Consider the following 22,242-nt stretch of genomic DNA (forward strand, 5'->3'; position numbering starts at 1 on the left):
ACCACTTTACCAGTCCCTTTAAATTACCCCCCCCAATCCCCCAGGCCCCTTTAAACCCCCTTGCTCCTGTCAGGGCCCCGTTAGAGACCCCTACCGCTTCCAAATATCGTAAACCCTCGCAGGCCTCCCCCCCCTCTCTCCCTTTTGTCGACCCCGACGGGATCCCAGGTGGCCCTTTGTAGAAGCCCCGGGGCCGGTTTAGGGTCTCGACCGAGCAACGGGTCCCTTAAATAGCCACCACCACCCCCCCCCCCCCCCCCGTGTCTCGGGTTTCTCCTCCGAAGGCCCCCCTCTCCGATTACGGCCTCACCCTCGGAGGGGACCGCCGGGGTGTGAGGGGGAGCGGTGGCGGAGCGGTTAGCGCTACGAACCCTGCCACCCGAGTTCGATTCCCGCTCCCCCCCCCCCCCCCCCACGTTTCACCCTCACCACCCACCCCTCACCACCCACCCTTCACCACTCACCACCCTTCACCACTCACCACCCATCACCCACCCCTCACCACCCACCCCTCACCACCCACCCTTCACCACTCACCACCCATCACCAACCCCTCACCACCCACCCTTCACCACCCACCCTTCACCCCTCACCACTCACCCCTCACCACTCACCCCTCACCACTCACCCCTCACCACTCACCACTCACCCCTCACCACCGACCCCTCACCACCCATCCCTCACCACCCACCCCTCACCATGGCCCCATGTGCATCGACACCGCAGGACCCGAAACCGATGAATCCACAGAGTCAAGACTTGATTGGTTTTTAATTGGTCACGGATCAGCGGTGGCGTGGTGCGGGCGACGCAGTGGGCGACGCGGTGCGGTGGAGCTCGAGAAAGGGTCGCTGTTCCAAGCGGGGGGGGGGGGGGGGGTGGACGATGAACGGATGTTCGCTCTCCGAAGAGGTGGCATTCGCAGGCGTGTGGGTGATGAGGTTTTGGAGAAAGTGCGTCATTGGCAAATTACGTGTGATGAGAAGTGTGGCTGATATGCAGGGTGCTTAAAAAAAATGTGAACACTCACACGGGACTATCGTTTTTAATGGGGAAAAAAATTAACCCGTAAAAACTAAGTTTTTCACTATAATTCCTTTATATGCGTGGCATCGGTTTTATTTTATTATTCATTTCTGTTTTTCTTGAGTAAGAGTTTCATTTTTATCACATTGGTATTTTAAATTAAATATGAAAAAAAAATTCCCTAAAAAGTGGAACATTTTGAAAAAAAATTTCACGAAAATAAATTGTCACGCACAACGAGTCTGTGTGCAAAATGTCACCTCGATTGGATCACGGGAAGTGGGTTAAAAAACGACCGAAAGATGTGCACGGTCGTAAGCGCGCAAGCAAGTGAACTTAATATAAAGGATTTAAAAAAAGAACGGACAATGAACTGTAGCGTGATAACAAATGTTCATAGCTTCAAAATGTTAGAGTCTCCACTTGTTCGCCATCGTTGTCAACACGTGGCCTGGAATCTTCTCCAGGTGGTCCCCAGAGCCCCGGTGGCAGCACATGTCTCGTGATCTTGTTTGTTGTCAATTCTCAGAAGTGTTAAAAACATTGTTTTGAAGCACCCTGCATATAGTAGCAATAATAATATATGGGTAATGGGGTGAGTGTTCAGGTTCATGATAGGTGCGTGGTGAGTGACGAGGTGAGTGTGACGAGGTGAGGTTGACGAAGTGCGTGTGACGAGGTGAGTGTGACGAGACGAGTGTAACGAGGTGAGTGTAAAGAGGTGTGTATAACGACGTGTGTGACGTGGTGAGTGTGACGAGGTGAGTGTGACGAGGTGAGGTTGACGAGGTGAGTGTGACGAGGTGTGTGACGAGGTGAGTGTGACGAGGTGAGTGTGACGAGGTGAGTGTGACGAGGTGAGGTTGACGAGGTGAGTGTGACGAGGTGAGTGTGACGAGGTGTGTGATGAGGTGTTGCTGCTCAATACTCCACAGTGACACACTTGGTGCGCAGATACTCATTGAGGGCTTCCTCACCTGCGGAGACATGCGGACACACGGCACGCGGACGTGAGCACGCCACACCAGCAGCACACCACACGAGCAGCACACCAGCAGCACACCACACGAGCAGCACACCAGCAGCACACCACATACCACACCACCACCACCCCCCACCACACACCACACCACCACACCACCACACCACCACCACACACCACACCACCACCACACACCACACCACCACCACCCCCCACCACACACCACACCACCACACCACACCACCACACCACCACCACCACCACACACCACACCACCACCACACCACACAACACACCACACCACCACCCCACACACCACACCACTACCACCACCACACACCACACCACACACCACCACCACCACACACCACACCACCACCACACCCCACACACCACACCACCACCACACCACACAACACACCACACCACCACCCCACACACCACACCACTACCACCACCACACACCACACCACCCCCCACCACACACCACACCACCACACCACACTACCACACCACACCACCACCACACACCACACCACCACAACACACCACACCACCACCCCACACACCACACCACTACCACCACCACACACCACACCACCACCACCACACACCACCACCACCACACACCACACCACCACCACTTCATACCACACACCACATACCACACCACCACCACCACACCACCACCACCACACCACCACCACCACACACCACCGCCACAACACCACCACACATTACCACCACCACACACCACCACCACCGCCACGTAACCTGCCCCGCACGCCACGCACGCCCCGCTCACCCAGGTCCTTGCCGAAGCCCGACTGCTTGAAGCCCCCAAAGGGCGCCGCTACGTCCGTCTTGTTGTAGGTGTTGATGAAGACGGTGCCGGCGTTGAGTGCCTCGCTCACACGCAGCGCTCGCCCCACGTCGCGTGTGAACACGCCCGACGCCAACCCAAACTCCGTGGCGTTGGCACGCCGCAACACGGCATCGTCGTCCCTGCACGCCGGCAGCACGCAGAGGTCGCAAGCGGGTTTTGATTCCTTACCCGTACCCGGCCGCACCAGGGTCGCAAATGGGTACCCGTACCCGGCCGGGTACGGGTAGCCGGGTATCGGGTAGGGTACGGGTATCAGGTACCCAGTTGCGACCTCTGGCAGCACGTGGGCCGGGGGGGTGAGGGGTGGGAGGGTATGGCGCCGTGCAGCATCACACGGCGTCACGCACACACGCGGCCAGTGCCATAACGGCATCGCATACACGCAGCGTCACGCAGCAGCATTGTACAGCGTTACTCACGCATGCAGCAGCAGCAGCAGCATACACTATTGTAGAACACCGCACATACACGCAGTGTTATACAGCATCGTAGGGCATCACACAGACAGCCAGCGTCATACAGAATTGTACAGCACCGTACACACAGCGTCATACACCATCGTAAAGCACCAAACACATAACCATCGTACAGCACCACACACATAAACACAGCGTCATGCACACAAACACAGCCGGCGTCACACAGCACGGTACGCGTAGACAGGGCGGTACACACCCAGCCAGATCATCCGTGCAGGGTCCGCTGTACGGAGCGCACCTGCACTTGATCTTGATTTTCTACTCATCTGCAACACATGAGGCCATGAACCTACTCTAGCCCCCCCACCACTAGCCCCCCCCCCCCTCTCACCCGCTGGGGAATCTGGAAATGATCATGATGGGGCCGAACGACTCCTCCTGGGCGATGAACATGTGGTCCTGCACGTCGACAAACACCGTGGGCTCCATGAAGAACCCTGGGGACACGCGGTGCGGGGACACGCGGTGCGGGGACACGCGGAGACACGGGGACACGCGGAGACACGGGGACACGCGGTGCGGGGACACGCGGAGACACGGGGACACGCGGTGCGGGGACACGAGGAGACACGGGGACACGCGGTGCGGGGACACGAGGAGACACGGGGACACGCGGTGCGGGGACACGAGGAGACACGGGGACACGCGGTGCGGGGACACGAGGAGACACGGGGACACGCGGTGCGGGGACACGAGGAGACACGGGGACACGCGGTGCGGGGACACGAGGAGACACGGGGACACGCGGTGCGGGGACAGGAGGAGACACGGGGACACGCGGTGCGGGGACACGAGGAGACACGGGGACACGCGGTGCGGGGACACGAGGAGACACGGGGACACGCGGGGGAGACACCATGGGGGGATACCAGGGAGAGACAGGAACAACAGGGAGACACGGGGACACCAGGGGGAGACACAGGCACACCAGGCAGAGACAGGGATACGGGGTCACAGGGACATGGGAGACACCGACACATGAGGGAAAGACAGGAACATGGGGACACGGGAGACATGTGCAGAGAACAGGACACAGGGACAACGGGAGAGGGGGTGGGGGAGACATGGGACAGAAAAACGGGACGAGTATGAGAGTTGTGTACTGTACAAAGATCCCCCGTATAGCCTGTAACAGACCGTTGGGGCAAGTGCTGTTAGCGAGCACCTATGAAGGCCGGCACGGCACACGAGGGGGTGGGTAACAGCACCCCGCCCGGCCGCCTTTGTCTCCCCGGTGGCGATGTTTACACACCGCACCAGGTGCTCAGTTGTTCTACCTAGGGGGTGGCCCAGGAACGATTCAAATAATCGTCACCGGTGTTGGCCGCCGTGAGCGGGAATCGAACTCGGGTCGCCGGGCTCGTAGCGCAGCGTAGCGCTAACCGCCGCACTCCTGTGCCCCCCCCCCACACACGTAGACACACACCCCCACCGCCCCCCGCCTCCCTCACCTGGCCGCTTCACCTGCCCCCCACCACACATGAGCTTGGCCCCCTCTTTTCGGCCGCGCTCGCAGAACTCGAGCAGCTTGCTGAGATGCGAGGCGTGGTTCTGGGGGCCATGGTCCGTGCTGCGGTCCAGCGGGTCACCCACCTTCATCTTGCGTACTTCCTCCACCTGCACGGGGGACACGGGGGTGGGGGGGGGGGGTGACACACGGGGATACGAAGGGGGCACGCGGGGGCCATAAACAAACTAAGCAATGATAATTGCTTTTTTACCTTTCGATTTAAAGCTTTCGTGACTGCAGGGATTTATCTTAATAAAAATAAAACATATTCAGACGCTGTCTCCCCGACAGACCTGGTCTTCACCTGAGGACGGCTGCTTGCGTTGTGGCCGAAACGTCGTGAGAATTATTTTATTATGTTTTATTTTTATTATTTTATTACTTCCCTTCTACGTGACTTTACCGAAAGAACCAAGAAGATGGTTTTTTACCCTTTTTATCTGGCAACAAAACTGACACCTTTTTTTACAAGGAGTCATGTTTGCATTGACCACAATACCTGCAGTCGTAATGCAAACAAAACACATAACTCTGATAATGTATGCACTGTCCTTGAAGTTGATTGGTCCACACCCGAGACAGCTTTCCTTAGAGCCTAGTCTCACATGGGTTGGGCCAGATGACGCCAAAAGGCGCACAACTCAAAGACAATGCACCATCAGAGTATGAGAGCTCGGGGTAAGCATTTACACCATTGGAACTTCATTTGCCAGAAAGAAAAAAAGGTGTCAGTTTTGTTGCCAGATAAAAAAGGGTAAAAAACCAATTATCATATTTTTTCTTCTGGCAAATGAGGTTCCAATGGTGTAAACTAAACAATATTTTATTAACCAGGTTAGGCCCACTGAGCTGTACATCTCTTTTTCAGAAGCGACCTGGCCACATATGATAGCTCTAGGAAGTGGCTTATCACGTGGACATTTATAGCAGCCAAATAATAATCTCAACGCAAGTTTCTAAATGTGGAGGAAAAAAACACGGAGGACCCGGAGAAAAAATCCACGCGACTACGTGGAGAGAGACACACAAAACTCCAAATATACAACAGGCATCAGGGTCGGGATCAAACCCACGACCTCCTGCATACCCGGCGAGGTAGTTAACATCTCGCCACCGTGACACGCGGGGACACACAGTGACACATGGGGCTTTTATTATTATTGTTGATTGTTGTTGCCGGTTGTAGTTGAATGTCTGTTGTTTGGTGTTGTTGTGGAGGTGGTGGTGGTGGTGGTGGTGGCGCAGGAGTCACCACTCTGGTGACGAACGTGTCGTGGATCCCGTCCTCCAGAAACAGCCTCCCCGCGGCGATGCAGTTCTCCCCCTTGTTAAAGAACACGGCACTCATGCCCTGCGGGGACACGGGGAGACGGGGACACGGGGACACGTGGGTGGAGATAAGGGAAGATGGGAACACGGGGACACGGGGAGACGGGGACACGCGGGTGGAGATAGGGGAAGACGGGAACACGGGGACACGGGAAGACAGGGACACGGGAAGACGGAAACATGAGGATGCGGGGATACGGGGACACGTGGATGGACATAGGGGGAGATGGGAACATGGGACATGGGGACACGGGGACACGGGGACACATGAAGTCGAGGACACGAGGACACGGGGAGACGGGGACATGGAAAGACAAGGAGATGGGGACACAGGGGAGGCATGGTTAGGGGGTTGGGTGGGGGGTATGATCAGGGTGAGAGTGGACGAGGGTAGGTAAAGGAGGTGGTAATGTGGAGTGGGGGGCTGGAGGATGGGTTGGGGGGGGGGAGGGCGTACCATGCGGATCGCCTTGTCCAGGTCACAGTCGTTGAAAATGATGAGGGGGGACTTGCCACCCAGCTCCAGAGACACTTTCTTCAGATTGACCGTGGCACAGCTGTGTGGCAGCACAGAGACAGATGACGCGGTGTCATGGTGGATTATGGGTAATACCTCATCGATACAATGATGGTGATGATGATGACACTGTGATTGATAGAGCGCCCTCCTTCATGCCGGAACACCATTACACCCTCATCTGAAACACATGGAAGGGCACGCCCAGTGGCAGCTGTCCCTGTGTGGCACAAGGTGATCCTATTCCGAGGATTTCTACCTGGGCTCACCTCTTCATGATCTGCTTGCCGACATCGGTGGAGCCCGTGAACCCGAGCTTCCGCACATCCGGGTGCTCCGACAGCCGCTGGCCCACCACTGAGCCTGGGTTCGTGGGTCATGGGGTCATAGACACAGGTGTGGGTCAGTGCATTCGTGGGTCAGTGGAACAGGTCAGGGTTAGATTTGGGTCAGGGTTGGGACAGAGTCAGTAGGTCATGGGCATGAGATCAGGGGCAGTGGGTCATGAGGTCATGTGCACAGGCGTGGGTCAGTGGATCATTGAGGCAGGGGGAGGGGAGTCGAGGAGGCGGAGAGGGGAGGGGGAGTGGGGAGGGAGGGGTGAGTGAGGGTGGTGGATGAAGAGGGGTGAGTGAGGGTGGTGGATGAAGAGGGGTGAGTGAGGGTGGTGGATGAAGAGGGGTGAGTGAGGGTGGTGGATGAAGAGGGGTGAGTGGGTGAGGGATACCTGGGCCAGGAAGGATGTTGATGACTCCCTTGGGGAATCCGGCCTTTGCTACGAGCTCCGCAAACTTGAGCGCGCTGAGCGGAGTCACCTGCACACAGCATCATCAGCATCGCATCATTATCATCGGCATCATCGGCATCATCATCAGCATCATCGTCAGCGTCATCGTCTGCATCATCAGCATTGTGGTGGTGGTAGTGTTTGAGTTGGTGATGGTGGTTTCTGTGTTGCTGGATGTGGTTGTAGAGTTGTTGTTGTTGTTGGTGTTAGAGGTGGTGTGAGTTTTAGTGGCGGTGTTGTAGTTGTGGTGGTGGTTGCGGTGGTGTTTGTGATGGTGGGTCTGGTGGTGGTTGTGGTGCTGGAAGCGGTGGTGGTTATGTTGGTTGTTGACCTGCGCCGGTTTCACCACGGCCGTGTTGCCGGCGGCGAGGCACGCGGCAAGTTTCCACGACAGCATCATGAGTGGGTAGTTCCAGGGGATGACGATAGCACACACCCTGCAGAGGCACAGTAGGGGGGACACGGGGAGACACGGGGGGACACGGGGAGACACGGGGGGACACGGGGGGACACGGTGGATGTGAAAATGTAATTATTGCAGTTCAATAAACACCAGAGGCCGTGTGTAACCCCAGTGACCTCGGTGACCTCGGTGACCCCGGTGACGCCGGTGACCTCACCCGAGTGGCTCGCGCTTCGTGAAGGTCAAGTTGCGGTTGGGTCGCGCGTGGTTGATGGGGATGGTGGAGCCCTGAGGGGGGGGGGGCAAAGGGTGAGAGGCGGGGGCAAAGACCAGGTCAGAGGTCAAGCTTAGGAAGACAATCTCCTTCCTGTTGTCCTCCCCCCTATTTCCCCTACGCGTCTCCCCCACCGCGTCTCCCCCCCACCCCCGCGTCTCCCCCGCGTCTCCCCCACCCTGTCTCCCCCCACCCCCACGTCTCCCCCCCACCCCCGCGTCTCCCCCGTGTCTCCCCCACCCTGTCTCCCCCCCACCCCCACGTCTCCCCCCCACCCCCGCGTCTCACCTGGATCTTGTCGCACCAGCCTGCGAAGTAGCGGAACGTCTGGATGGACATCCCCACGTGCGTCTTGAGCGCGAGCGTGAACACGGCGCCCGAGTCCAGCGACTCGATCGTGGCCAGCTCCTCCTGGTGCTGCTCCATCAGGTCCGCCAGCCTGGGGTCGTGCGCGGGGTGGGTGGCGGGGGGTCATGATGGGGGGGGGGGGGGTCATGAGGGAGGGGGGTCACCCGGTCAGTGGGTCATGCCGGGTCGGTGGGTCACGTGGACGTGTGTCTGTGCCAGCCCAGATGTTCTCAAAGAGCAGCCCAGAAAGATGAAGACAAAGGTTCCCCTTCCCCGGTATGGCCCACACGGGCCGGCGGGGCAAGTGCTGCCATGTGCGCGCACCTGTACATGAGGTTCCCGCGGTCGCGCGCGTTCATGCGGCTCCACTTCCCGCGCTCGAACGCGTCCTTGGCGGCCGCCACGGCGCGGTCCACATCAGGGGCCGTGCACAGAGACACGGAGCAGATGGCCTGCGGGGACGCGGGGTGACACGGGGACAACGCACTTGTGTCACTCCACTGCTGGATGAAGGCCCGCAACCTCTCCCCCCCCCCCCCACGCTGTGTTGGCCGTAGGGGTTGTTTGACCATACTTCACCGCACTGGTTAGTGAAAGTATGGGGGAAAGGGCTGTTTCAGATGTCACCATGTTAACCTCCACCAGCATCATCAACACCACCACCACCAACTTTACCACAAACTCGAAACAAAAACACCTCTATCACCATGATCATCACCAACCCCTTCCACCCCCTCCCCACTCCCCCCCAATCCCCCTGCCGCCCGGTGAGCGCCCACTCACCGTTCCCGTGGCCGGGTTCACCGTCTCGTAGGTCGCCCCCTCGGCCGCGTCCACGAACTCCCCCCCGATGAATCCCTGGTGCGGCATTCGCACCGTCATCGCGTTCACCTCCAGCACCACCTGCGGGACGGCAGAGCTCGCCGTGTCTCCTCGTGTCTCCCCACGTCTCCCCGCGACCCCACGTCCCCCGTGTCTCCCCGTGTCTCCCCGTGTCTCCTCGTGTCTCCCCGTGTCTCCCCACGTCTCCCCGCGACCCCACGTTCCCCGTGTCTCCCCGTGTCTCCCCACGTCTCCCCGTGTCTCCCCGTGTCTTCCCACGTCTCCCCGCGACCCCACGTCCCCCGTGTCTCCCCGTGTCTCCCCGTGCCTCCTCGTGTCTCCCCGTGTCTCCCCACGTCTCCCCGCGACCCCACGTTCCCCGTGTCTCCCCGTGTCTCCCCGTGCCTCCTCGTGTCTCCCCGTGTCTCCCCACGTCTCCCCGCGACCCCACGTCCCCCGTGTCTCCCCGTGTCTCCCCGTGCCTCCTCGTGTCTCCCCGTGTCTCCCCACGTCTCCCCGCGACCCCACGTTCCCCGTGTCTCCCCGTGTCTCCCCACGTCTCCCCGTGTCTCCCCGTGTCTCCCCACGTCTCCCCGCGACCCCACGTTCCCCGTGTCTCCCCGTGTCTCCCCACGTCTCCCCACGTCTCCCCGTGTCCCCCCACGTCTCCCCGTGTCTCCCCGTGTCTCCTCGTGTCTCCCCACTTCCCCGCGACCCCACGTCCCCCGTGTCTCCCTGTGTCCCCATGTCTCCACGTCTCTGCACATCCCCATGTCTCCATGTCCCTGCGTCCCCATGTCCCCATGTGTCTCCTCGTATATCCCTGTGTCCGAGCGTCCCCGTGTCCCAGTCTCCCCGTGTGTCCGCGGATGTTCACGTGCCTCCCCGTGTCTCTGCGTGTCTCTCCGTGTCTCTGTGTACCCGTGCGTCTCTACGTGTCTCCGCGTGTCTCTCCGTGTCTCTGTGTACCCGTGCGTCTCTACGTGTCTCCGCGTGTCTCTCCGTGTCTCTGTGTGCCCGTGCGTCTCTACGTGTCTCCGCGTGTCTCTTCGTGTCTCTGTGTGCCCGTGCGTCTCTACGTGTCTCCGCATGTCTCTCCGTGTCTCTGTGTCTCCGCGTGTCTCTCCGTGTCTCTATGTACCCGTGCGTATCAACGTGTATCCGCGTGTCTCTCCGTGTCTCTGTGTCTCTGTGCGTCTCCCCGTGTCTCCGCGTGTCTCTCCGTGTCTCTGTGTGCCCGTGCGTCTCTACGTGTCTCCGCGTGTCTCACGTGGTCCACGACGATGTCCCCCGTGCCGCCCTCCCCGCGCATCTTGCGCACGACCATCTGGATGAACTCGGCGAAGGAGCTCGCCATGTACACCTCCTCGTTCTGCAGCACCACCTCGCTGCACAGCATCCTCACCTCCTCCACCAACCTGCCACGTCGTCACATCACCTCGTCATTACGCCCTCACCTCCTCCACCAGCCTGCCGCGTCATCGTCATCGCACGACCTCATCAATCCAACATGACGTAGTAGCACCATCATCTGGTTGGTCAATCACCCCGTGACTTCATCGTCTTCCCACCTCGTCACCTCATTACCGACAACCCTGTCACCTCATGACCCTGCAACCGCGACCCCGTGACCTCGTGACACCCGTGACCCCGCGACCCCGTGACCCCGCGACCCCGTGACCCCGCGACCCTGTGACCCCGTGACCCCGCGACCCCGTGACCCCGTGACCCCGCGACCCCATGAGCTCACCGCACGACGTCCATGGAGCCGGCTCCACTCTTGAAGAAGTCCGTGGCATCCACCACCTCGTCCACGTTGCTCAGGATGCCCTTCCACACGGCCTGGGGTCAAAACCGAGGTTTACACTCCCGGCGGTGATGATGGGTACGGCGAGTGTGTGCGTGCGTGTGCATGTGTGTGAGCATGTGTGTGTGTGTAGTGATTAGCGCGCCGCGCTATGAACCCGGCGACCCGGGGGTGGGGGGGTGGCATTTGCCTTCGGTTCCGTACCCGCACTCTATCGGCGACGTCCCTCTCGCTGTCCGAGAGCTCCAGGCTCTGCGCATCCCCCTGGGAGAAGTAGGCCGAGGCGGGGATCGTCTTCCCGCTCTCCAGCTGCAGCACCTGCACCCTGAGCTGCACACAGACACACAAAGACAAAGATCCCCCGTGTAGCCTTAGCAGGCTGTTGGGGCAAGTGCTGTTTAGCGAGCCACCCACACCCCCACGGTACACGAGGGGGTGTGGGTGGCCAGCACCACGCCCGGCCGCCTTTATCTCCCCAGTGGCGATGTTTACACACCTCACCAGGTACTCGTTTGAGGCCGAGTCGACCTAGGGGAGGCCCAGGACCGGTTCAATTAATCGTCACTGGGTGTTGACCGTGAGCGGGAATCAAACCCGGGTGGCCAGGTTCGTAGCGCGGCGCGCTAACCGCTACACTACCACACAGAGACACCGACACAGTGACACGCAAAGGCAAAGATTCCCCGTGTAGCCTTAACAGACTGTTGGGACAAGTGCTGTTAGCGAGCAGCACCTACGAAGGCCGGCACGGCCAGCACCACGCCCATAGACACAGACACGCAGAGTGGCAGAGTTATAGATCCAGAGAGACACAGGCACAGAACAAAACAGAGAGACACAGGCAGATAGAGACACGGAGACATCCCCCCCCATCCCCGCTCGTCGGACTTGAGCCGGCCGCTCCACGCGTTCCCCACGCTCGCTCGCAACCAGATCAAACATCGCACCATTACCATTATATCATCACCACCATCATCATCACCATCACCACCACCACCATCACTACCATCACCACCATCAAAATTACCGTCAACTCATCACCACCACCATCACCACCATCATGATCACCATCACCACCATAAACTACCATCACCACCTTCATCATTTCCATCATCTCATCATCATCACCACTATCACAACCACCACCATCATCATCACCATCATCATTAACCATCACCATCATTATTGAGTACATTCGGTATTGGCGCTGTCACTCTTATAGTGGAAAGGCCATCACGAAGGCAGGAGGAGCCTCTATGCTTCACAGAGTCTGCCTGTCAGAAGCGATGCTGATGCTGTGTGTAGTCCCACTTGAGTGGCCGAGCGAGTGGCCGAGCGCGTGGCCAAGGGAGTGACAGAGTGAGTGACAGAGTGAGTGACTGAGTGAGTGACCGGGCGAGTGACAGAGTGAGTTACAGAAAGAGTGACCGAGCGAGTGACAGAATGAGTTACAGAGGGAGTTACAGAGGGAATGACTGAGTGACCGAGTGAGTGACCGATTGAGCGACCGAGCGAGTGGTTGAGCGAGTGACCGAGCGAGTGACCGAGCGAGTGATTGAGGGAGTGACCGAGCGAGTGACTGAGTGAGTGACCGATTGAGCGACCGAGCGAGTGGTTGAGCGAGTGACCGAGCGAGTGACCGAGCGAGTGACCGAGGGAGTGACCGATTGAGTGACCGATTGAGTGGCCGAGTGAGTGACCGAGCGAGTGAGTGACCGAGCGAGTGACTGAGCGAGCGTCACCATTTTGCCATCGTTGCCGAACAGCACCAGCCCCTGTGGGGTCACGACCCCGGGTTGCGCTGCCCCCTCGATGGGTAGGGGCTGCCCCGTGGGGGCCGGGCCCTCGTAGAGCGAGGAGCTGAACAGGGAGACACGCTGAGAGGGCAGCAGGGAGAACACCATCAGCGTCATCATCAGCATCATCATCAGCAGAATCATCAGTAGCATCATCAGCATTATCATCAGCATCATCATCAGCATCATCATCATCATCATCAGCAGAATCGTCATCATCAGCAGCATGTGCGGGAGGAATGGTGGGTGTGTAGCTTCTGTATCCATAAGAGGTTTTTTTGGGTTAGATCGCGTAAATATGTAAATGTGTCGTTAAACCCGCCACCACCCGACGCAGCCAATTAGTAAGGGGTTGTCATGTAAACAGAACGTGCCAATTCGTCACTAGCACAGCCAAGCCACAACATTTATAATCTGAGTACGACGTTTCACCAGTAATTGCAACTAGCTTCATCAGGCGACAGCCAGATTGTTGGGGTGGGGGGCGTGGCCTGTAGGCAGGAGGTGAATGAGAGAGACAGAGAGAATCGGAGGAGGAGGTCGGGGTGGAAGCCTCTCTCACCTCCCCCTCGATCAACGTCCATGCCCCGGGAACTTTATCGTTGCCTCTGATCCAGTTGTGAATCGCGAGCGCCGGCTGATCCCAGTTCACCTGCACGACAGCACGCTCCAGTCAGCCGGGGTCACTCGGGGTCACCTGGGGTCATCTCAGGTCATCTTGGATAATAAAAAAAAATATTGGTGCTCATCTCCTGTTTACAGTCATTCAAAGCCAGTGGTAGCAATTCCACATTCCTATGACCGGGACGAGTCGATCCATAGAAGACAAATAAAAAGGATTGACATTTCCCACAATGTGGTACTCGTTTTATCGACCCCAGGGGGAGGGAGGGATGGAGGGAGTGGAGTGGAAGAAGGGGAGGGAGGGGAGGGGAGGGAGGGAGGGAGTGGAGTGGACCGTGCGACTCACGGCGCCTGACATCTCAACCAGTGGAAGGGCACCCCCAGTGGCAGCTGTCCCCGTGCGCCACGAGGAGCAAGCAGCACCTGGCCTGCGAGTGGGCATCAGTTTTCCAGTAGCGGGGGGCAATGACTGAGCAATTTGCGGTGTGATTTTTTTTTCAAATTTGCTACTGTGACGCCGGCACGCAGCGGCCTACTCTTGCGAATGACGTCATGGGATCTTCTAACAACCGCCGCGGGCGAAGTGGACGTCGTAGAGTTTTTGGTTTTTACCGCGGTGAATGCGCAGACAACCGCAGTATTGACCAGGGTGGCCCCGCTGGGTTCAAACCAGGAACCTCGGCAACAAGCGGCAAAAAACTCGCTTCCGCTAAGCCCCGTCACCGCCGTTCGGACCGCCTTGGGGTCATCAGGGGTCACCGGGGTCATCTGGGGTCACGAGGAACTCGTGGGGAGCTCACCTGCGCGTTGTCCTTCTTCTGGATGCCCTCGTAGGTGGCCCCCTCCTCCGGCTGGAGGATGCGGGGGGCCGTGCCCTCAGCGATCATTCGCACCGCCTCCACCTGGGGGCACAGAGGCAGAGTTGGAGGTGGCGGGGGGGGTACCCTCCCCTCCCCCTCCCGTGTCACGCCCCCCTCTCTCAATCCCCCCCACCTTTAAACCACCCCCCTACCCTTCGTACCTTGGCCTACATGCCCCCCTTGCCCCTCCCTCACCCCCCATACCATGGCCTTCATTACCCCTCAATCCCACTCGCCCTCCACCCCACCCCCCATTACTATAGTGGTCAAATTTTCGCCCCCCCTCTTTCCCCTGCCACCCACAATCCCCACCCGCCCCCACCCCTCCCCCTCGTTCGTGCCTGAGTCTTCATGCCCCCCGCTGCCAACGCCCCCCCGCCCACCCCTCCCCCCCTCCCCCCCCGCACCATGGCGGTGACCCCCTGCGGGTAGAGGAAGCGCTTGTAGATGGAGCTGACGGTGTCGTCGGGCAGCACGGCGCACTCCCTCTGCAGCAGCAGGGGGCCCGTGTCCAGACCCGCGTCCGCCCAGAAGACCGAAAAGCCGCCCCTCGCGTCCCCGTGGATCAGTGTCCTGGAACATCATCATCATCGGCAGCAGCATTATCAGCAGCATCATCGGCAGCATCAGCAGCATAATCATCAGCAGAAGTAGCATCAGCAGCAGTAGCAGCATCTGCAGCAGCATCACAATCACCACCCCATCGCAACTATCAACAACACCACCCCCATTCCCACGACCACCACCACCGTCATCACCACCTCCATCCCAACCATCACCATCATCACTCCCATCCCCACCACTACCATCATCACCATCACCACCCCCATCCCAATAGAATCCATCCCAACCATCACCATCATCGTCATCACCCCCATCCCCACGACCACCACCGCCACCCCTGGCACCACCACCATCCATCCCCACTACCATCATTCATCATCCCCCGCCCCCCGCCCCCCCGCACCAGTTGATGGCGGAGGCCCCGCGGTGCCGCGGCAGCAGCGACGGGTGGTAGATGATGGAGCCGTGCCGCGGGTGGTCGATCACCTCCATGGGGATGAACTGCGAGCAGAAGGGCAGCACGTTGAGCTCGGCGCCCAGGCCGCGGTACGTGTCCAGCAGGGCCGCCACGGGCTGCCCCTTGAGGCGCCAGCGCGGCGGCTTGAAGACGGGCACCGCGTCCGCCTCGGCCGCCGCACCTGGGAGGCGGCGCAGAAGGGGACGGACGCCCCGGTCAACCGCCTCGCCCGCTCAGCGGGTCGATCGCCCGCTCGGCGGGTCGCTCGCCCGCTCGGCGGCTCGCTCGCCCGCTCGGTGAGTCGCTCGCCCAATCGGCGGGTCGCTCGCCCCGCTCAGCGGGTCGCCCGCTCGCTCAATCACGCATTCACTCGGTCACTCACCGACTCACTCGGTCACTCACCGACTCATCCAAGATGTGTGTAGGGTTTCGAGTGGATAGATGGTATCTCGGAGGGTCGATCGAGTTTCGGGGCTTACTCACCAAGGGGGTCTGGCCTCCCGTCCGTGTCGGGGATGGTGAACACGCCCACAACCTCGTGGCCATCCTCGCGCAGACCCCGGTACACGTCCAGGCCGAACAGGCTCTGCCCAATCACCACCACGCGCATCCTGGCTCCTCCTTCTCACCTGCACATGCACACCAGGTGAGACCCCGTCATCAGGTGAGACTTTGTCACCAGGTGAGACCCCGTGACCAGGTGAAACTCCATCACCTGTAGGCTCACAAGGAAAGTTCCATCGCAGCTCGGGTGTCCACCTTTTCCACACCAAACCCGGACACCTGGAAACCCAAGTCGGTGGACGATTGAGTGAGTGGATGGGTGAGTGGTTCATTAGGTGAGTAGATGGGTGAGTTTGTGGGTGATTGAGTGAGTAGGTGATTGGGTGAGTGGATGGGTGGGTGAGTGGATGGGTGAGTGAGTGGGTGGATGAGTGAGTGGGTGGATGGGTGAGTGGGTGAGTGGGTGAATATGTGGGTGAATGAGTGGATGGGTGAGTGGGTGGTTGGATAGGTGAGTGAGTGGGTAGATGGGTGAGTGAGTAAGTGGGTGGGGGTGGGTGGATGAGTAAGTGGGGGGATGGGTGAGTGGATGGGTGTTTGAGTGGGTGAATGAGTGGGTGGGTGAGTGGGTGGTTGGATCAGTGAGTGGTGGGTGGGTGAGTGAGTGGATCAATGAGTGAGTGGGTGGATTGATGAGTGAGTGGGTGGAAGGGTTTGCTACCTTCCCCACTGTAGACCAAACCCAGGCAGAGCTCTCAGTCAGCGCGGGGTCTATCAGAACGAGCTCTGCAGTTCCCAGCGAGAGGGGTTTTGGCACGGCGCTGGTAGCGGATCCTCGCTCCGAAGCCACCCGGAACGCCCGATCACAGAAGCCAACTGCCCGCTGGCCGGGTCAACCCCTTATCGCAACCACGCGGCCACCCTGGTTAATACCGCGGGTCTATTAACCAGACATGGGTTGCTGCCACCGCGGTGTAGAGGTCAACTCCCAGAGATCACCGGTGCTGTGCGATCTCGCAGGGCGGCAGTTAAAACAATGGTCCAAAATTACTTGAACCCCCCACCCCCACCTATGTCCCCCCCCCCCCCAGCAGAAGCATAAATGATGAGTTCACACCATTCAAGTCTATGATCTGCAGATCGCGCGTTGGTGGTGGTGATGGTGGGGTAAGCAGTGGGGCGAGCGGTGGTGCAGCGGTTAGCGCGCTGCGTTACGAACCCGGCGAGCCGAGTTCGATTCCCGCTCACGGCGAAAACCCGTGAACCGGTCCTGGGCCTCCCCCTAGGTCGACTCAGCTCTTCCAACTAGTAGTGGAGGCCTCCTTACGCCAGCAGGGGTCGCGAAGGGGGGAGGGGGGGGGCAAATCTCTGATGGGCGATTTCGTCGACGTGTACAATGTTATCGCTCCGTCACAGCGGCGACGTCTTCAGGCCACGAGCCCACAGGTAAATGTTGTCCTCGATTGTGAGCGGATTGGCGTCGGGGGATAATGGGGCTGTCCCCCTTAGGACAATAAACACGGCGATAGGGAGATCACAAAACAATGCTACTCATTCACTACCATCATCAGCAGCAGCCAGAGTCAATCCACTGCTGGATGAAGGCCTCTCTCCCCTCTCTCCCCTAGACGTAGCCACCTCTCGCGGTCTCGCGACGCGCCGATCCGCCCGGCTCCTGCCGCACACGAAGCCGATTTCATCTCCTCTCCGTCTCCGCTGTGGACGCGCTCTCGGGCGAGTTCTTTCCCTCCTTCGACTGCCGCTCCGCCGTTATCAACCGGTCTCGACCACAGGCCATCGTCGCCCCCTCCAGCCGTGACGCGCCTTGCACACGCCTCACTTCTCTTAGCAAGGCGTTGCGACGACGATGATGATGATGCTGCTGACGATGATGATGCTGCTGCTGATGATGCTGCTGCTGACGATGATGAGGTCCCTGACACGCGTGCGTTGTCTAATCCACGTATCCGTCTCTCTGTGTCTCAGTGCAGCTTCAAGCATGCATCTATCCATGATATCATAATGATCTAGCCACTCACTACTGAATGAAAATCAATATGATGATGTCTCTAACACGTGTATATTCTCTAATGCACGCGTTCCTCTTTCTGTGTAACAGTGGAACTTCCAGCGTGCATCTCCCCATGCTTTCATTATGATATATCCACTGTTGGATCAATATGATGATGACGAAGATAACGTCTGCAACTCGTGTGTGTTTTCTCTAATCCTCGTGTCCCTCTGTCTCTCGCTGTAATTCCCATCGTGCATCTCCTCCACCCTTCTCTGCGCAGTTTCCGTTCCCGTCTCACCTGTCACGTGTCCTCGTCTCGCATCACAAACGCCACAATTGCGACGGTAATGCAGATATACGGGGAACGTAGCGGAACATAGCGACACACTCCCAAGTTGATTCCGTTCATTGCCAGGTAGAGAAACTCAAAGAGACCAGGACGAGTCGTTTGTAACAACAACAACAAAACTACCCGAGCCACCACATTGGACCGAAGTAAATACAACACAGCTACAGCAATGAAGATGAAGCCAATACAGAAGGCCACGAAGTTGGGATCAAGACATGAGCGATGAAAGGGTAATATACTTTACCGTTTCCGGCAATCAAACAGGAGGTGTTAATATGTTCAAAGACCAAATAGACGGCTATTGCAAGGCATCGTGCCAGCATTAACCACACAAGCTTGTGGTAAAACATGCAAACAAACGTGCTTTGATACCAATATATGCATTGCCTTTGAAACTGATTGGCCAACTTTGTGGCCTACACTCAGCAGTGTTAGACCAGATCACGCCATAAAGCGACCAGCACAGAGGCAATACAAATATCACATCAGTAATAGCTCGGATTGAGCAATTGTGTCTGTGGAAAAGAGCGAAGCCTATTCTCTCTGTTTCGTTTCGAAACCGGAATTATAGGCGGCAATTGCAGTACAGCAAGTTGGCTAGACGACATCAGACTTCTGTCAGAGGGGCACAAGCTCAGGAGACAGCGGAGCGTGGGAACCCGGAGCAGCTACTGAGGGTGGCCGGGCTCAGAGCGATGACACCGAGAGGTGGTGGGATGGAGAGTTGAACTCAATCTCGAGTAACCTTCACCCAGGAGCAGAACGAATACGTTGATCCAGCAACGCGTCTTAGCCTCTGGCATCACCTTCAGCCCCATCACCTTCACCCTCATCACCTGCACCCCCAACACCTGTACCCTCATCACCTGCAGCCCCATCACCTGCACATCCAACACCTGTACCCCCATCACCTGCACCCCCCATCACCTGTACCCCCATCACCTGCACCCCCATCACCTGCACATCCAACACCTGCACCCCCATCACCTGTACCCCCATCAACTGCACCCCCATCACCTGCACCCCCATCACCTGCACCCCCATCACCTGCACATCCAACACCTGCACCCCCATCACCTGCACCTCCCATCACCTGCACCACCATCACCTGTACCCTCATCACCTTCAGCCCCATCACCTGCACCACCATCACCTGCACCACCATCACCTGCACCCGCATCATCTGCACATCCAACACCTGCACCCCCATCACCTGCACCCCCATCACCCCCATCACTTGCACCTCAACATCTGCACCCCCATCACCTGTACCTCGATCACCTGTACGTCCATCACCTGCACCTCCCATCACCTTCACCCCCATCACCTGCATCCCCATCACCCCGTCCTCACCTCGTCCTCACCTCGTCCTCACCTCGTCCTCACCTCGTCCTCACCTCGTCCTCACCTCGTCCTCACCTCGTCCTCACCTCTCCCGCTCTCACTTCGACCTCCGCGCGCGTCTCGCGTTTTGATGGGGCCCGATGGTGGGGGTGGGGGGGAGTGGGGGGGGGGTGAGGGGCATGGGGGGCGGGGCTACCGTGTAAATATCTGACGTCACTGATAAAGGGGCCCCTCCGGCGAAACGCGCCGCGATTGGTCAGTGCGAGCACGCGCCCCCGAAACGTGGCCAATCGGAGCAAGCGACCACGTGGGCGTCGTCTCCCCCCCCCCCACCACCGACTGCCCTGACAGCCGCGTCCCCTTCCAGTTGAATGACGTCGGCACGCAGCCAGGGTCTGTCCACTGCTGTATGATGGCCTCCCCCCCCCCCGACAGCCACCACGACCTCTCTCTCTCTCTGTGGCGATGCAAAAACATCCACCGTTGCACAGACAACGACGCGCAACCACCCCCAGAGGGCTGCAGGGTGCCACCACCGACAGCACTGACCCAAACCTTCGTTGCGTACCCCCCCCCCATCCCCCCTGTCCTCTCGTGCACCCCGTTATCAGGGCCCCCATGACCCCCTCGGCCCCTGTGCTGCGTCACGCTGAGTGGGGGGTGGTGGATTGAACCGGGGCCCGGAGGACTTTATACGGTGGGGCGGTGGGGTTGGATGTTTCGTGGTGGAGGGGGGGGGGGTGCAAGTTAAAAAAACAACAGCAGCAGCAGCAGCAACGACAGTAGAAACAACAACAGAAACAACAACAACAGCAGCAACAACAACAGCAACAACAACAACAGCAGCAGCAACAGCTGCGCAGAAGCAGCCGCTTCTCTCCGGCCCGCGACCTCGCGTGAACTCGCCACTCAAGGTCGCAAACTTTTCGCGGCGTCTTCCCTCATGGAACCTCGTCTCCCCCCTCCCCGCCATCACCTCATCTCCCCTAACCTCTCCTCACCCCATCACCCCTCCCCCTCATCTCTCCTCACCCCCCCCCTCATCTCACCCCCATCACCCCCCTCCCCCCCGTCATCTCTCCTCCTCACCCCCATCACCCCCCCCTCCTCTCCTCCCCCATCGTCTCCCCTCTGTAACTTGGCCCCGCTTCAGGTGACCTCCTCGTCCCCCCCCCTCCCCCCTCTCCCCCTCCCCCCGACCCCGGGGAGGCGGTGGCGCGCGCGCGCGGGGGGGTGGGGGTGGGGTCGGTGGCGCGCGACTCCCACAAAGCCAAAGGGCCCCCGTGTAGCCTTACCCAGACTGTAGGGGGCAAGTGCTGCTCGTGTGCAGGAACCCACGAAGGCCGGCACGGCACAACAAGGGGCGAGGGGGGGGTGGAGGCAAGGACCACGCCCGGTCGCCTTTGTCTCCCCAGCGACGATGTGAATACACCACGCCGAGCACTCATTTGAGGCTGAGTCGACCTTGACGGAGGCCAAGGACCCGGCTCAGATAATGGCCACAGATGTTGGTCGCGAGCGGGAATCGAACTCGGTCTCGCCGGGTTCGTTTTGCGCAGCACGCGAACCGCGACACCGACCGCTCCCCACGGGTGATATCGCGATATCGAGATTACTCGCGATATCGCGATATCGAGATTACTCGCGATATCGCGCTTTCATCACGACGACAGAGTGAGCCCCGTGCCTGTGTGAGGAAAACACGGAGTGGAGCAGACAAGAGAGGGGCCCGAGTAGCGGGGGTCTCTGTTGGGGGAGGGGGGAGGGGGTCCCGTGGCGAGGGAATTCCCAAACCCCCTCCCCCTGGATCCCCTTGACCCCCCCCCCGATCGAGGGTCAGCCCCGGTTCCTACCTGCGTCCACGTCTCGCCAGGCCCTGATGGAGGAGGCAGAGGCCTCGCGTCATGGGGCAGTGGCTCAGCTTCCAAAATTAGACCGAAGCCCTCTCCACCCACCAGCTCCCGCCCCCCAGCTCTCCCACTCACGCTCCCCTCTGATCGAATCGTCCACCAATCCCATCTCCTTTCACTCACCCCTCATCTCTCAGCTGCCTCTCACGCGAGTTTCACTCACCTTCCATCTCCTCCATCCATCTCTCGCTGACCTACTCGACCACGTTGCTATCCACTCACCGTTCAATTCGCCCACCCATTCATTCGCCCTATTCCCCAATCACCCACAACAACCACTCACCCACTCTTGTCACTCGCCCACCCACTCACTCGAGCAAAGACAAAAATCCCCCGGATAACCTTAAGACTGTAGGGGCAAGTCATTTAGTGTGCTGATCTTTAAAGGTGCATTTGAAAAATGTTGATACTCCTACTGATGCTCCTGCTGTTGTGGAGTGACTCATGCAGCCAGCTATGGCTACAGGGTTTTGGTGGTACATGTGGTTTATGTCGTTTATTGTGAAATTTCGGTCACAGTTCCTATGATCACTGTTACATTGCTTTTATAGCCTTATTTTGGTGATTTCGAAAATGTTTTTTGGTTTGACCATGTGTGTTGTAGTACAGAGTTAGATTGATGGATTTAATCTAAGTTGTGTTGTGGTTGT

The 22,242-nt window shown here is 58.9% G+C and overlaps 1 protein-coding gene across 1 annotated transcript; it reads right to left on the reverse strand.

Moving 5' to 3' along the window:
* Positions 1-752: 752 nt before the first annotated feature.
* LOC144732820 (cytosolic 10-formyltetrahydrofolate dehydrogenase-like) lies at positions 753-19,737 on the reverse strand. Its single transcript, XM_078614434.1, has 23 exons — positions 19,692-19,737; positions 15,955-16,100; positions 15,418-15,652; positions 14,858-15,023; positions 14,391-14,492; positions 13,529-13,618; positions 12,913-13,047; positions 11,375-11,500; positions 11,114-11,205; positions 10,634-10,781; positions 9,325-9,444; positions 8,866-8,993; positions 8,482-8,632; positions 8,137-8,207; positions 7,848-7,953; positions 7,457-7,544; positions 6,999-7,092; positions 6,670-6,769; positions 6,136-6,234; positions 4,825-4,990; positions 3,705-3,810; positions 2,814-3,013; positions 753-2,003 (listed from the first exon to the last, which is right to left on the reverse strand). Exons 2-23 carry the CDS (start codon positions 16,079-16,081, stop codon positions 1,948-1,950), a joined length of 2,706 nt encoding a protein of 901 aa, XP_078470560.1. The 5' UTR covers positions 16,082-16,100; positions 19,692-19,737; the 3' UTR covers positions 753-1,947.
* Positions 19,738-22,242: the final 2,505 nt, after the last annotated feature.

Source organism: Lampetra planeri, chromosome 44, assembly GCF_965212315.1.
Source record: "Lampetra planeri chromosome 44, kcLamPlan1.2.h2, whole genome shotgun sequence".
Lineage (NCBI taxonomy): Eukaryota > Metazoa > Chordata > Hyperoartia > Petromyzontiformes > Petromyzontidae > Lampetra > Lampetra planeri.

Bases quoted from the DNA above. Each gene is read 5' to 3' on its own strand.
- LOC144732820 (XM_078614434.1), bottom strand. From the start codon at position 16,081: ATGCGCGTGGTGGTGATTGGGCAGAGCCTGTTCGGCCTGGACGTGTAC. The intron at 15,024-15,417 runs GTGCGGGGGGGC...ATGATGTTCCAG, and splicing joins GGGGCCTCCGCCATCAACTG to GACACTGATCCACGGGGACG. The intron at 9,445-10,633 runs GTGAGACACGCG...GCCGTCCCGCAG, and splicing joins GGGACATCGTCGTGGACCAC to GTGGTGCTGGAGGTGAACGC.